General features: G+C 38.0%; 1 protein-coding gene across 1 annotated transcript in view; it reads left to right on the forward strand.

The window, feature by feature from the left end:
• The first annotated feature begins 464 nt into the window (after window positions 1-464).
• The window catches only part of serpini2.L (serpin peptidase inhibitor, clade I (pancpin), member 2 L homeolog), a 43,264-nt gene continuing 28,490 nt past the window's right edge, over window positions 465-15,238 (forward strand). The window contains exons 1-4 of the mRNA XM_018263737.2: window positions 465-566; window positions 1,045-1,329; window positions 3,876-4,106; window positions 13,199-13,393. Coding sequence (XP_018119226.1) covers window positions 1,071-1,329; window positions 3,876-4,106; window positions 13,199-13,393 — 685 coding nt within the window. The 5' untranslated portion in view covers window positions 465-566; window positions 1,045-1,070. The remainder of the gene's footprint in view (window positions 567-1,044; window positions 1,330-3,875; window positions 4,107-13,198; window positions 13,394-15,238) is intronic.

A 15,238-nucleotide genomic window follows, 5' to 3' on the forward strand; every position in this document is an offset into this window, starting at 1 on the left:
TAATTCGGAGCTTTCTGGATATCGGGTTTCCAGATAAGGGATCCTATACCTGTATAAGGTATTATTTTATTATTACGGGGAAAAAGGACACAGCTTTAAAAATTTGGATTAGTTGGATCAAATGGAATTCATGGGTGATGACCTTTCTGTAATTCAGAGCTTTTGGGATAACGGGTTTCCAGATAATGGATCCCATACACAAACTTCAGCAGGATTTATGCTGCCATGATCATTGGCGAGTTAAGTGTAGTATGAATTCCATATCAGACTGTATACTTTTCTGACGATCCCAAAAATTGCATTGGAATTTAAGATGTTACAGACAGAAATGAATACAGTCGTCAATTCAGCAGCCATGCTATTTTAATCCATTGCTGCTCTGTGAACAAACATCATATTTTTAGTGCGCTACAAAAGTTTCAAGATAGCAATGTCAACAAACATACTCTGGCATTTAGAAAATTAATCATTCGTCTGACAGATTAAATGTACTATACCTGCTCTCCCTCAGCTTTCAGAGACATTTACTTTTCTTGCCAGGAGGGGAATACACTGCTGTTTTCCACGTAAGTGCCCTTTAAGATAAAAATAATCGTAAGAAACCGAAGAGCAAAAAAAAAACAAAAAACAAAGTTTAAAGATAATTAAAAAGCGCCAAATAGCATAATTTTATTTTTACTTTTTTATTAGCTCATTTTAAAAGTGTGCTCATTTAAATGAGGTAATTTACAAATATTGCTGTGACTACTGCAATCTGTGTAGTTTATGTTATAATATAATTAGGAAAGCACATGGAGTCCCTGAAACCTGACTCCAACCACTGTGTATAAATACTTTTGTTCTTTTAATAAATAAGCAAGATAAATATCGTTAGAGCGCAAGAAAACAGTAGGAGAAAATGAAATAGTGCGCTGTTCCCCCTGTGCGACATTTATTAGTTAAAGCAGGATCGAATTTAGATGCCAACAGTCATATTGTGTGTGGGCAGTGGAGGAAAATGATATTATGGTAATGTCTTCTGTAATAGAAGTTTTTCTATTTTAGTGCCCAAAAGAGTACTTTGTGTTACAATGAGAAGACTCTACCCAGGCGTGATTATCGTGACCCTTTGTGGAGTCTGGATAACTTGCAATGCCTCCAGGCTCTGGGGAGATGCCATTACGGAACTGGCTGTGGATCTGTCTCGGGCAATTCATTCAAGCACAGAAGAAAACATCATTTTTTCCCCACTTGGAACTTCTTTAATTCTTGGAATGATAAAACTGGGAGCTAAAGGAGCAGCACTAAGTCAGATAAAGCAAGCTTTAAAACTACAGGGAAATCAAGACAGTGAGTCTTTTCTTTATTGATCCCAAATCTGTAATACCTCCATGTTACTGCGCAGGTAAAATAAAAAATAATCTGTGCTTGGTTATATGAACAGTATATTAAGTCCAGTCTGTCCAACACCAATGGGGTTAATGTCCCAGAAAGTAAAACAGAATAAAACGGACACTCGTATCAAGGGGAAAGTTGGGAATATGCCTGTAACCCATTTCTTGTCCAATCACTTGTGTACAGGATATCAATCATAGCTGGATGCATCCCCAGATTAGACGGGGAAATTCTGTGTCCATGGCATACTTTCTCTGAATTGGCATAGTATATTGTAGCAATAACAGTTTATATGTCCTTACATTTTAGTTTTCTGATGTGGCACTCAAGGGCCTTGCTAACTTTCTGTGATATTTGGGTATTGGGACTTTATAGGGCTCTGGTTTGTTACAAAGATTAAAAGGGGTGTTGATCCTCTTCAAAGCTGTGCACCATACAAAAGTTAAGGAGAAGCACATAAGGAGTGACTGTGTACATTAAGGGGGTTATTTATTAAGTCTGAATGCAAAAAACTCGAAAAATTCTCTAATTATACAAGATTTATTATACCCCAAGGATGGAAAAAGTCTCAGACCTACTGAGGTTGTATGGGAGAGGTCCCTATCCTATTTGAATTTTCTGTGGTGTGCACTGGAATTATTTCAGACTTTGTGGGCAAATATTCAAAAAATTTGGGCTTTTCTGGAAAAAGTCCAAAAAATAGAGCGATTTGGAGAAAAAACGTAAAAAAACCTTACGATTCAGATTTTCACTTGATTTTTTCATGTATTTAAAAAGGTCAAATCGTGGATTCTAGTGGTCTCTGATTTTTTTTATTAAAAATTCGGATTTTAATAAATATGCCCTTATAATTACAGTAGCTGGGGTCTGCAAGTCAGTCTAGTGCAGTGCAATTCTAATTGCATTCTTTATAAATGCCAGTGAATTTTTAGACGATCTGGTCATTTTCTCCTCTTTATTATTACAGTGAGATCACCAGTCAGAGATCAACCTTTTGAAAAGCATTCTACCTTTCATATTTATGTCAGTTAGAAATGCACATATTTAGGAAATACTGAGAAGAAAATATATGTGGATTTCCTAAACAAAAGTCTGACTTTTGACTGTGGAAAACACAAATGAAACAATTTCATGCTAAAAATATCACAGTTTTCAATAGGGTCTACAGCTACTCATGGGCGGGGGGCTGCAGCTTAAGATAGCTGGAAGGCTACATAATATTTTCTCTTAGGTCTCCGCCCTTCTTTGGTGCTTGGGCAGTGACATAACTGCTCCATTGGGATCCCAGCGTACAGCACTGCATTTCACACATTTTAAGCCCACTGATTGCCAGTTTGTTGGTCCTGTTCCCACTGGCCACTCAGCTCATGGCAGGTGCTTCAGTGCTCTGCTCCTGACCTGCCTGCCTATTGTTCTGACCTATTACTTGTTTATGTGATATGTGCTGTATTTACCCTTACTGGGGGTCATTTATAAACTTTGCGCAGGGCAGATTGGTTCGCAAAGTGAATATATTTGCCCTGCGCATGGTTATATTTATAAAGCTGTATAAGAGGGTGCAAACAGAATTGCAAATTTTTTTTCTATAGCAGCTTTTTAAATATGTCACAATTCGCAAATTGCGAAGATTTATGCGCACACTCTGCGACTCAATTATGCCACAACTTTTGTGGCGGATGAAATATTCGCAAAACAGTTTGGCAAACCGCGAATTTAAGTTACTGTCAACGCTATTTTCGCGCACAACAACCTCGCACATTGGCTGCGCTCGCGCAAACTCATTTGCTCGTCATTTGCGGAAATTTATTCACACTGCGAATTCGCAAAAAACCGAAAAGATGGGCAGAGCAGTGCAATATATTAGCGTTCAGGAAAAAACATGAGCAATACAACCATTTGCGAAAAATATGCGCTGCTGGAACTTTATAAATTACCCCCACTGTGCCTTGCCTTGAACTTTCTTCTGTCTACCTTTCTAGGCCTGAGTCTGCTTATATAGTTTGTTCTGATGAATAAAAGCGACTTTCTGTTAATACTGCCTACCTGTTTTCCAACCAGCCTCTTCTTTCATCCCTACACACACAAGCAAGTCCAATATCAAGCTACTTTTTAAATACAATATTTTCTGTACTGTATTTATCTTCCTTCACCATTTTATTATGCAATCACATTTTCACAGGGAAATATTCACAAGGTTGGAAGCTCACGCTACTCCTTGGTGGGGGATTAATTAAGAACTTGCTCAAGAACAAATAACATTGCGTCCTACTATAGTTCTTATTGAAGCAGTTGTCTTTAGCATAAAAATAACCCTGGGTACTTTTTTGTCACATTGTATAATATAATTGGAGGAAAAAGCCTGCTGGAAATGTCTCATGTCAAGGTGAGAGCAAGAAAACAAATTGTGTACTAGGTTTCAGATTGAAAAAGAGCATCCTACACCTTCGTTATGTTTATGCTGATCATTAAAAGGCACTAAAACACAAATCCTTTTCCTCTAGGTGAGGAGTTTTCTGAGCTAAAAACGCTTCTTGCTGTCATCTCCGAAGAAAATAAAGAATTTACATTTAATCTAGCAAATGCCCTCTACCTTCAAGAAGGATTCCAAGTGAAGGAGCAGTATCTCCATAGCAACAGGGCTGTCTTCAACAGTGCAATAAAGCTGGTGGATTTCCAAGATGTAAAGGCTTCCGCTGAAACAATAAGTGAATGGGTGCAAAGGCAAACACATGGTAATCTCAACATTTTGCGCTGCGAAACTTGTCTTTGTAATTGGGCACTTTTTTGTCAGGTGTTTTTTTTTAGCAAACGAAGTAGAAGAAAAATTACAAATGTACAGTCAATTCAAGGTAAACAATTACTGACAAAGTGATAAGCAAGTTCATTATATGTTTATGAAAAATGCTTTTTCCATTAGGGGGCTTTAAATGATTTTGTTTCATATACAGGTATGGGATCCATTATCTGGAAACCTGTTATCCAGAGTCCTCTGAATTACCGAATTCCATCTCCCATAGACTCCATTTTAATCAAATAATTCATATTTTTATGTTTTATGTTACCTTGTACTTAAAGGAGAACCAAACCCTTTATAATAAAATCCCCTACCCCCCTACCCTACATAGACCCCCCTCCCTGCTCCCCCCAGCCTAGGTGTTACCCTGGGTTAATGCCCCTAACTCTTTACTTACCCCTCATTGCAGATTCAGGGCATAAGAGTTCACGGGCTCCATCTTCTTTTCTTTGGTAATGTTCGGGTCTTCTTCCGGGCTTTGGCAATTTCCGTGGCTTTCGGTGCATCGGAAGTTGTTCAGGACTGACAGATTGCGCCAACTGCGAATGCGCCGACACGCCGTTCTCTTTCCGAAAATTACTATAGAGAAGATGATGCCACCCGTGAACTCCGATGCCCTGAATCTGCAACGAGGGGTAAGTAAAGAGTTAGGGGCATTTAGATAACACATAAGGTACATTAGGTACAATAATCCTATTGGGTTTGATTAATGTTTAAATGATTTTTAGTTGCTTTAAGGAATGGTGATCCAAATTACGGAAAGATCCCTGATCTGAAAAACTCCAGGTCCCGAGCATTTTGAGTAACAGGATATGCATAGTTCGCCACAGGGACAAGGAAAGTTAAACTAAAGAAGTAGCTACAAATGTTGTACATTATGTTTTGGGGGTTCTCTACCAGCCCCAGGCAACCAAAGCCCTTTAGCAGTAAAGATCTGTGCCCCCAAAGATGCCCTAGTAGCTCCCCATCTGCTGATTCAATGCACATGCTCTGTGCTGCTGTCATTTACTGAGCTTAGGGATCCACTCACAATATACAGTACACATAGAATAGAAATGTCACAATATAAGGCTGATTAGTAATATGGATAATTACAACATGGCAGCAGAAACCAGTGCAGCTAGCATAAGAATTTAATATTCTGCCCCATAGCATCAGTTTTTATTACAGGCAAACCTCATTTTCTGCTTGATAATTTGAGACGACCCCTAAACTTAGCTTCTCAACAGCTGCTCTGAGCCCAGACAATTTCCAAGATGGTGGCAAGTTTTTAGCCCTGGATCATTGCTGCTCTTGAGAAGCTGAAACTTTAGGCTGGTGCAGTTCAGTATATAAAACATGGCATTTTAGCCCTATTAATTTTTAGGGTTTAGTTCTCATTTAAAGGAAAAAAACCTTGACTTGACCTTGAATAAACCTGAAGTCCCTCTGCTTTCCAGAGAATATGTTCACCACCCACTATGGAAAGCAGAGGGACATCAATTCCCAGAATCCATCACAATGGAAGTGAGGGAAAAGGTGAACGAAACGGTCCTTGTGAGACAGAGGGAGACTATTATGGGTTCCTCATAATCTGAGGAATGAAGTTTGTCTACAGGGTGTAGAACTGGTGGAGTTCAATGCATTCACCTATCCCGTGGGTGATCAGGTGGGTAAGCAGGCAAATGCAACAATAAATGTGAAAATAAAGACCCCCCCCCCAACATTTAACAGTGTGCAGTTAATTTAGGTTGTTACTGATCCCTTGATGCCACAACCCCTAGTTATTGGGGGTGGAATGTAAAAAACTAGTTGCATTGAAGTTGCATTCAGTCATACCTATGGCCTCATGAACCTATACCCTATATTCTCAGGCTAGGGGGAACTCCCATGAGACGCTCCCGTGAATATTTGGGAAGACGCCCCCTGGCACCATGCCACTTTCAGCTGCACCCCCATCCCTACTAAGGGAACCCAGACCCTTATTGTTGAATAATTGGTACCCTCAAGTCAATATTGTTTTAATTTTATACCCCCAGTCTCAAAACCCATCATCCCCTATTCATCAGTGGGACCAGAGGTTCAATCGTAAATACTTAAGCCAAAATTAAAGAACAAAAAAAAACCCTTGGGAAAGAAAGTTAAAATGGTGCTGTGCTTTAAACTTCCCCGGACCAGTGCATTTTTTTTCCTAACACTCCCCTTAGCACTACCCAATAAATATGCCTGTTCTTGTCTATTTAAAGGTTCAGTTCAAGACTTTGATTTTGATCACTAATCAGAAAACCCTTGTGATTGATTTCTACTATGCCATACATATGTAAAAACTATGGGATGTTACATGGTATTAATGTGGCGTATAATTTTAGATGGGACCTGTTTTTCCAGAATGCTTGAGACCTGGTGTTTTCCAGTTAAGGGGTCTTTCCATAATCTGCATGTCTTAAGTATACTAAAAAGTAATTTAAATATTAAATAAACTATATAGGATTGTTTTTCCTCCAAAATGGATTAATTACACCTTTGTTAGAATCAAGGACAGGGTACTGTTTCATGGTTACAAAGAAAAAGCAAATATTATTTATAAATTGTAATTATTTGATTAAAAATGGAGTCTATGGGTGATGGCCTTCCTGTAATTTGGAGCTTCCTGGATAATTGGTTTCCAGATAAGGAATCCTGTAAATGTTCATATTTCCAAATTAACATTCAGACACAGCAAATATATGTGCAGCTTTTTGTCATTGTGCATACTTGGAAATTGAATCAGATTTGGTTTTGGTGGCTCTAGATGAAAAGTCGGTGTTATACTGTATACAAGACTGTAATGCCAAAAATACATTGAGTGAATTTACACAGTATGAGAAACAGACAACTGAAACAAAAACAAATACAGCAGTCAAACAAAGATCCACATCATTAACTGCAAAATTTAGCAGGAGATTATAAAATAAATATACAAATATATAGATTTACTACAGAATTATGCTCATAAAATGCCATAATACTGTACTTTAAAGGAGCCAGACAGAATAACATGGAGTGAGTCTCCTTTTTACTCACATTATCTTCTTATTGAGAGATTAGGCATTATTTTATGCAATACTATAACTGTCGGGTTATGCACTCAGGATTGCAGAGTTTCCCATGCCTGCTGCGGCAAGCTGAGTTAGGATCTAATCAAGGGATACTGACACCTTTTAAAATCCCTGGTATATTCTTTGCCCTATTTAATAAGTAGGGTTTTGAGGAGGGGTTGGGGCGGGCATCCCCAGGGGGAAACTCAGCCTGCTAAAAAATGCAGGCCAGGAATCAGCCCCTTACCTTGCCTGCACCCAGAACCATTTCATTGGCCCAGGTGCAGGCACATGGGTCAGAATTTGGGCCAGAAACATGAGATTTCTTTGCATTCCAGCACCGAAATCTGTCGTGTAGGTGCAGGCAAGGAAGGAGTTGGCAGAGTAGGTGTTGATTCTCGGCCTGCATTTTTAAGCAGGTCAAGATCAACCCTCATCTGACATTAGCCTTAATGTTTTGGGGTCTCACTCAGGTGGTTTGATAAAAAAAAAGATCAATCCCCGGAACTTTGGTCCTAGATAAGACAAAACCTTGAATATAAGTATCATTTTAATAGCCTGGTCTTAGCATAAATAATTATCTACGAGAGAATGCATATTTCGAGTTTATTATGTATTAGTATGTTTTATGTAAAGGTAATGAAGATATAAGCCCCACCATAAAAAAGAAAATAGAAAAAAATGCAATGCAGAAAACTATGATTTTGTGTTTCAGTTTTCTACAAGGACTGCTTAGTAAAAAGCTAGTATTCCTAATGCATCGACTATATTTGTCAGCTGATTTGTGCAGTCAGTGTCAGCCCAGTCCCAAAGCATCAGTGCATTAAGTATCAGACCTATGGAAAACTGCTGTGGAAGTATTTAGCATATGGTTTATAAACCAGGCCAGCAAAGATGGATGTATTTATCTTTACTCAAACTAATGAGCTGAAAGCCTACTGATGCTCTCATAAATGTGCTTCAGTCTTTAGTATGCAATAATAAAAGGTGCTACGGGAAAGTAAATGCCTTTCGGATGACACAAAAAAAGCAGCTTAACGGCATTTTTAGAGGTTTGCACTTGATTTGCCTTAGCACTATTTGATGCATAACCCAGAAGGAGTGCTGTGCAGTAAGTGTGCTGATTACTGCAGTAAGACTATAAAAGCAATGATTTAGATCAGCATCTATTTGAAATTACAAGATAATAAACATCATTCCATATCACAATTTATTAGGTTGGCAATAAAAATATCACAGCATGATAATAATAGATAGATTACTTTATGTAATGCACACCTTCATTTTTTAATCACTAAGAGATATTGGTTCACAAATTCATATCTTAGGCATCATCTTAATTGCCGTATCCATTTTAGAAAAAGTCTAAAGTGAATTCAACTGTGCACTGCCAGTTATCCGGATATTTTCCTACATGATAGCCAATCCTATAGTTGTCTTTTCACCCAGACTGTTCAGTTGTGTTTTCTCCCAATTGAGCCTTTTGTGTTTGGCCTCACCAACACAAGTATAACCAGTAAAATCATGGCTGTTCCCCTATTTGGGAGCCAACTTGTACTGACTCCAAAGGAAGTAAGCTCAAAGGCCCAATGGCACCTGTAGTTAATTACTGGTGAACCCCAAAGGAGCCTTCTAATTTCTGCTGCCTCCCTAGTTCATTGCAGAAATGTCCCAAGGAAATAAAAACATATTTCCCCATGAAAAAATAAAACTGTGCATTTTACAAATAAGTAACAGCCTATGGAAAAAGCAAATGGGGGTACAGGGTTTGGTACATTGGTAAACAGGCTTGCAGATTAGCTTGAGGATTGATGCATCGTGTCTGGAAGGTTTCAAGGCTGAGCGTTTGAACACCGCTTAGTTGGATGGAGTACAGGGTTTGCCAGCTATCAGAATAGACAAAAACAGTTATAGTCACATTCTGTCCACTTACTGTATTTTTAACTAGACACCAAGAAACATCATGTTTTTTTTCTGCTGAAAATATGACTGCCATTTTTTTACAACACTGTACAAATGGTTGAAATTCATTAAATTTGAGAGGCACATTTATCAAAGGTCAAATTTCGAATTCATGTTTTTTAAAACTCCCCTATACTCCCATAAATTCGAAATTCGACCAATCAAAATGTATTATTAAAATCAAATTTTTAAAACTCAGGTCAAATTCGATCAAACTCTATTTGCGTTATTTCTCCGAAAAAAACTTGAATATCAGGAAGGCTGCAAACATCTCTGTTTTGATTGATCCCTGGACCTCTCCCATTGACTTAAACAGCAATTTGGCAGGTTTTTGGTGGCAATTATTTATTGCAGAAGACTCATATATGCCCATCATTATATTGGATGCACTCAGCAGTTCAACAATTTTAATATAATTGTATGAGCTTAAATAAAATCCTCTGAAGCTCTGAAGTTCAAGGCAATTCTTATAAAGCAAGTGAAATCATCAGGCACAGCACGCTGTAAACACCAACGAGTTAACTGCAAAATATCATTTCTATCAAGCTTTGCTTCTGATAAGAATTTAGGGTATAATTGTGCTCATTGTTATCGCCCCAAATCAATGTCTTTGCTGGATACTGGAAACACCTATTGACAAAAATGTCATCACAAGAAATACAAGACAGACGTATCCAAACCATATAATTCCTTTCTGCCCCAAAAGCTGCAAGCTTATCAAAACCTTGTCATGTATAGTTTATTTTACAAAACAGGGTCAATAAAAAGATAATCACGGGGAAAGAGATTAACGGAAGTAACACCATCAGAAAAGCTAGTGGAAACAAAACACAAGGTAATAATACATTCAATTCAGATTTACATTAGAGAAACACTACAGAAACACTACAGAAACATTAAATACCAAGTAAAGAAGCTTTTAAGGGTAAAGATCCCTATAAAGGTACAACGTTATAATGTATACTAAATATGATTAACTTAAAAAGACATTACTAAATAAATTGAAGCATAACACAATGGAAAAATAATGACATATTTTCCCGTTGTGTCACTGATGGTATAAAAAAATGCATGCACAAACACAGTCACAAGGTTGGTCATGCTAAAAATGTATGCAAATGTCGTGCCTATTCATTATACATACTATGAATCCAAACATGCTCTTTGCACATCTGTATAGTTGCACCAAGAACCATAGGGGTAAATTCACTAACCTCCGTAAATTCGCCAGCGACAGCTTCGCTTACATCGCAAAGCCTTATACATTCCATTGCACTTCCTTGCGAAGGCAAGTCTGGCGAAACAGGTAACATTCAGTAAAATGCGCATCTTAGTGAATTTGCAAAGTAACGCTCTTTCGCCAGCGCGGAACTTTGCCTGGCGTAAGAGTGCGAAGTAGCGCTAGAGTCTATCTCCTTCGCTAGAGAATTTATGACAATTTTCGCTAACGTTAGTCACTTCGCCCTTTGCCCCATTGTATCCATACTGCATCTTCTACTGAATCATGGGCAAATGCGCCTACTGATGTTAGAAAACACTGCAGCTACTGCCACCCTGAACATGGTGTTAATTACAGGGTTCCCTAGAGCCATTGCATCCATTCTGCTTTTTCTGCTAATTTGCGGGAAAAAACAAAGTACAATTGCATTAAAGTTTAAGAGCTAAGAGGCAGAACGTCCTTGCCTCATAGAGCTTACAATCTAAGTGGGTACCTTACAAACACAAATATGAGCATATTGAGGGGCTCATTTACTAACAATCAAACTTCTATTTTTTCTTCAAATCTCGTATTTTTCCTATTTTTATATCAAATGGTGAACTCTAAGAAGGTAATTTACTAACAATTGGATTTTGATTTTTCCATGAATCTATAAAAATGTGTGGTTTTCTCATTATTTTCAAGAGCTCTAAAAGCTCAAGATTTATTAAGTATAAAAACCATGAAAAACTCCAATTCAAACATACGCCAGGTAAAAGTTGTCAAGGTGCTACAGAGGTCAATGGGACCATTTTTAATCAATTTGGACTTTTAGAGGTTTTTGAATTTTTTTTCGCAAAGAATTGTTCGGAAATCGATCCTTCAGCATTTTTTTCATTCATACTTTTTAAATTTGTATCTTTTAATAAATAAATAAAGAGAAAGTGAGTTTAATTGTAGTTTACAAAACCACTATATTAGACTGTTGATAAATAGTAAGTTACATTAGTTGGCACTGCGCTATAAGTACCAGAACTGGGTCATGTGAATGCTCCCTGAAGGTAGTCTTTGAGTTTATTTCTGAAGAGACTGAGAGAGTATTCTCTCTGGATTCAGGTAGTCAGTAGCGAGGCAGAAAGGTTTAAAGGAGAATTCAACCCTAACGTTAAAAAAACCATACCCCCTACCCTACATAGACCTCCCTCCCCCCAGCCTAAGTGTTACCCTGGGCAAATGCCCCTAATGTTTTACTTACCCCTCAGTGCAGATTCAGGCATCAGAGTTCACGCGTGCCATCTTCAGGCGCTTCGGTAATTTTCAGAATGAGACCGGCGACTCACAAATGTTCTTGAGTTTCGGCAAAACAGAAAATTGCTCCAACTGCGCCACGGTCTCATTTTGCAGATTTCCGAATAGAAGAAGATGGTGCCCTTGAACTCCGATGCCCTGAATCTGCACAGAGGGGTAATTAAATCGTTAGGGGCATTCGGAGGGGAGGAGGGAGGGGGGGTCTAGGTAGGGTTCATGGGTAGGGTTTTTTTAATGTTAGGGTTGAATTCTCCTTTAAGTTGGGAAACAGCAGTAGTAGTTGGGGCGCAAACAATTGGTTGCTCTGAGTGGAGCAGAGGTTTCAGCCAGTAACGTTCAGAGATACAAGAGGAGAGATGTAGTGAGGTGCACAGGAATGAAAGGCTTTGAAAGTTGTACAAATAAGTTTGTAAGTTACTGTTCCTTTAAGAGACAGTAAAGGTTCGATTAGAGAGGTAAGATGAAAGCCAGGATGCAGTCTGATTACCGATACAAAGCAAATGCAGAATTTACATCAGGAGCAAGTAGTCAACCATATCAAGCGTGTGTGCAGGTCAGAAACCAGAATGCAGTGGGCAAACAGATTATGGGGTATGTAGAAAGTAAGGATGCACCGAATCCACTATTTTGGAATCAGCCAAACCCCCGAATCCTTCGCAAAAGATTCTGCTGAATAACAAACCAAATCCTAATTTGCATATGCAAATTAGGGGTGGGAAGGGGAAATTTTTTTACTTCCTTGTTTTGTGATTTCCCTCCGGCCCCTAATTTGCATATGCGAATTAGGATCCCGTTCGGTCGGGCAGAAGGATTCTGCCGAATCCGAATCCTGCTGAAAAAATGGCAGAATTTTGGCTGAATCCAGAACCAAATTCTGGATTCGTGGCAAGAAGCCTTAATAACTAAATCTAAAGGAAGTATTTCCAAAGATTCTTTTAGGCTGGTTTGGTCTCCTTATTTTGAAATCTGTAACTCCAATACTGGCGATCAAATAATGCGCTTTCTTCAATAGTTAGATGACCTATCTGACACTCCAGATGATAAATGGGCTTTTTCTTTCTTTTATTACTTGTGCATCCACTGGCTTAGTTAATTTTTAGTTAGTTTTTTGTTATTTTTCATGAATGATGTAGTTTTGATACTATCATGCCATTGTCTCCTTTGCAACATATTTTCTTCATCTGCATAACATTTGTTGTCATTTTGATTTCATTTGTTTAATATGAAAATCAAATAAAATATTTTAAACAAATTCTGGATTCGGTGCATCCCTAGTAGAAAGTTATTAATACCAGAGAACCACATGCATTCTAGGCAAGCATTAGAAGCAAGACAGGATAGTAATTTAAAGTTTCTTGTAGTGGCCTTAGCTAGTGGCAGAACTATACAAATAAGCCTACACCTTACTTGATTGTGGATGAAAAACAATTGATAATAGAAATGAACAGAAATGATTACATATGTTTTTAAATGTTCTTCTTTCCATGTGCTTCTTTATTGGAACAGGGAAAATCTCAAAAATGTTTTCAAGTGGAGACTTTACTCCTCTCACAAGAATGGTGCTGGTCAATGCCCTATATTTCAAAGGTGAATGGAAACAGAAATTTAGTGTTGAAGCCACACATTCAGAAGAGTTTTCAGTAAAAAGGGGCCTGACCGTAAAGGTTCCTATGATGCATCTTCAGACGACAACAAAACTTGGTAAGGTTTTTTTGGTGTTCATGCAAATGGCCTGTAGATGTCGCTGTGCTCATACTGTGCATACTTCCTGGTAGCTTACAAGTGAAAGCTTACTGTTGTGTAATGCCTGCATGACTCTGCTAATAAAGCACTGTTATACTCTACTCATCCTCGGCTAACCAAAACATAACAGTTTTTTTTTCTATCACCCTCTGTGGGAATCATGAAACAAGTCGCGAGGGATACAATATTTGTAATCAATAGTCTCCATATTGTTTTTTGAATATGCACATATGAAACAAATATAGTTACATAGTTAAATCCGGCTAAAAAAAGACAAAGTCCATCAAGTTCAACCCTCCAAATGGCTAGGTTTTAACTAGCCTTATTGTTTTACCTTTCCGTTAACTTTTAGTATGTTATAGATGGCCATTTCTAAGCAACCTTTCAAATGGTTTTCATTATTTATTTTGTATAGTTTTTGAATTATTTGCCATCTTCTTCTGACTCTTTCCAGCTTTCAAAAGGGGGTCAATGACCCCATCTAAAAAACCAAAAGCTCTGCAAGACAACAAATGTATCTTTATTGCTTTTTTTTATTACTCTTCACTCACTTTCTATTCAGCCCCCACTTATTCATGTTCTAGTCTTTTATTCAAATGGTTGCATGGTTGCTAGGGTAATTTGGACCCTAGCAACCAGATTGCTGAAATTGCAAACTGGAGAGACGCTGAATAAAAAGCAAAATAACTCATACCTAACGCAAATAACTAAAAAATGAAAACCAATCATAAATTGTCTCAGACTATCACTCTCTACATCATACCAGTGGCGTAACTACCGGGGGAGCAGGGGGTGCAATTGGGCCAGAGGCCGCACCAGGGCCCGCCCTCACCTTGCTCCGTCTCTACATCATACTAAAAGTTAATTTAAAGGTAAACAACCACTTTAATGTCCCTTTTGTTAAATGTCTAACTATCAAGTGACTTATGGAGCCTTTTAACTATGGATTGATCTGCAAAGCTACAGAGAATGTACACAATTTTATTTAAAGGGGTTGTTCACCTTTGAGATAACTTTTAATATGATGTAGAGAGCAATATTCTGAGATAATTTGCAATTTGTTTTCATTTTTTATTATTGAAGGTTTTTGCGTTATTTAGCTTTTTATTCAGCAGCTCTTCAATTTGCATTGTAAGCAATCTGGTAACCAGGTTCCAAATTACCCTAGAAACCATGCATTGATTTGAATAAGAGATTGGAATATGAGTAGGAGAGGGTCTGAAAAGAAGGATCAGTACTAAAAAGTAACAGTAACAATACATGTGTAGCCTTACAGAGCATTTGTTTTTTTAAGAAGGGGACAGCGACGTCCATTTGAAAGCCGCAAAGAATCAGAAGAAAAAGACAACTACAAAACTATAAAAAATAAATAGTAAAAACCAAATGAAAAGTTGCATAAAATTGGGCTTTTCTATAACATAATAAAAGTTACTTTAAAGGTGAACCACCCCTTTAAGTTGTAGATTTTTTGCTCCATAACATCAAGAACATTGGGAAGTGTCCTCCAAAAGTTCAGCAGAATACTAAAGATGTGAGAAACAAAGCAGCCCTTAAGTTACTGTGGATTAACCCAAATATACTGCCACTTAGTAAGCAGATCCCTACGTATGATATCCACAGTGGAAATATTCCACTGTGTTTCTGGCAAAAAATATTAGGTGACAATTTTTTCTGTTAAAAGCAAGGGTAAAGCTGGCCATACATGTCCAGAGTTGGTTGGCACTCCGGCATATTAAGACCTTACTGCCTGACCATTTTTTTATATATACGGAGCCAGCTTCAGTGTAAGACGTGCCGGGAGAT

Source organism: Xenopus laevis, chromosome 5L (genome assembly GCF_017654675.1).
Source record: "Xenopus laevis strain J_2021 chromosome 5L, Xenopus_laevis_v10.1, whole genome shotgun sequence".
NCBI classification, from domain to species: Eukaryota; Metazoa; Chordata; class Amphibia; order Anura; family Pipidae; genus Xenopus; species Xenopus laevis.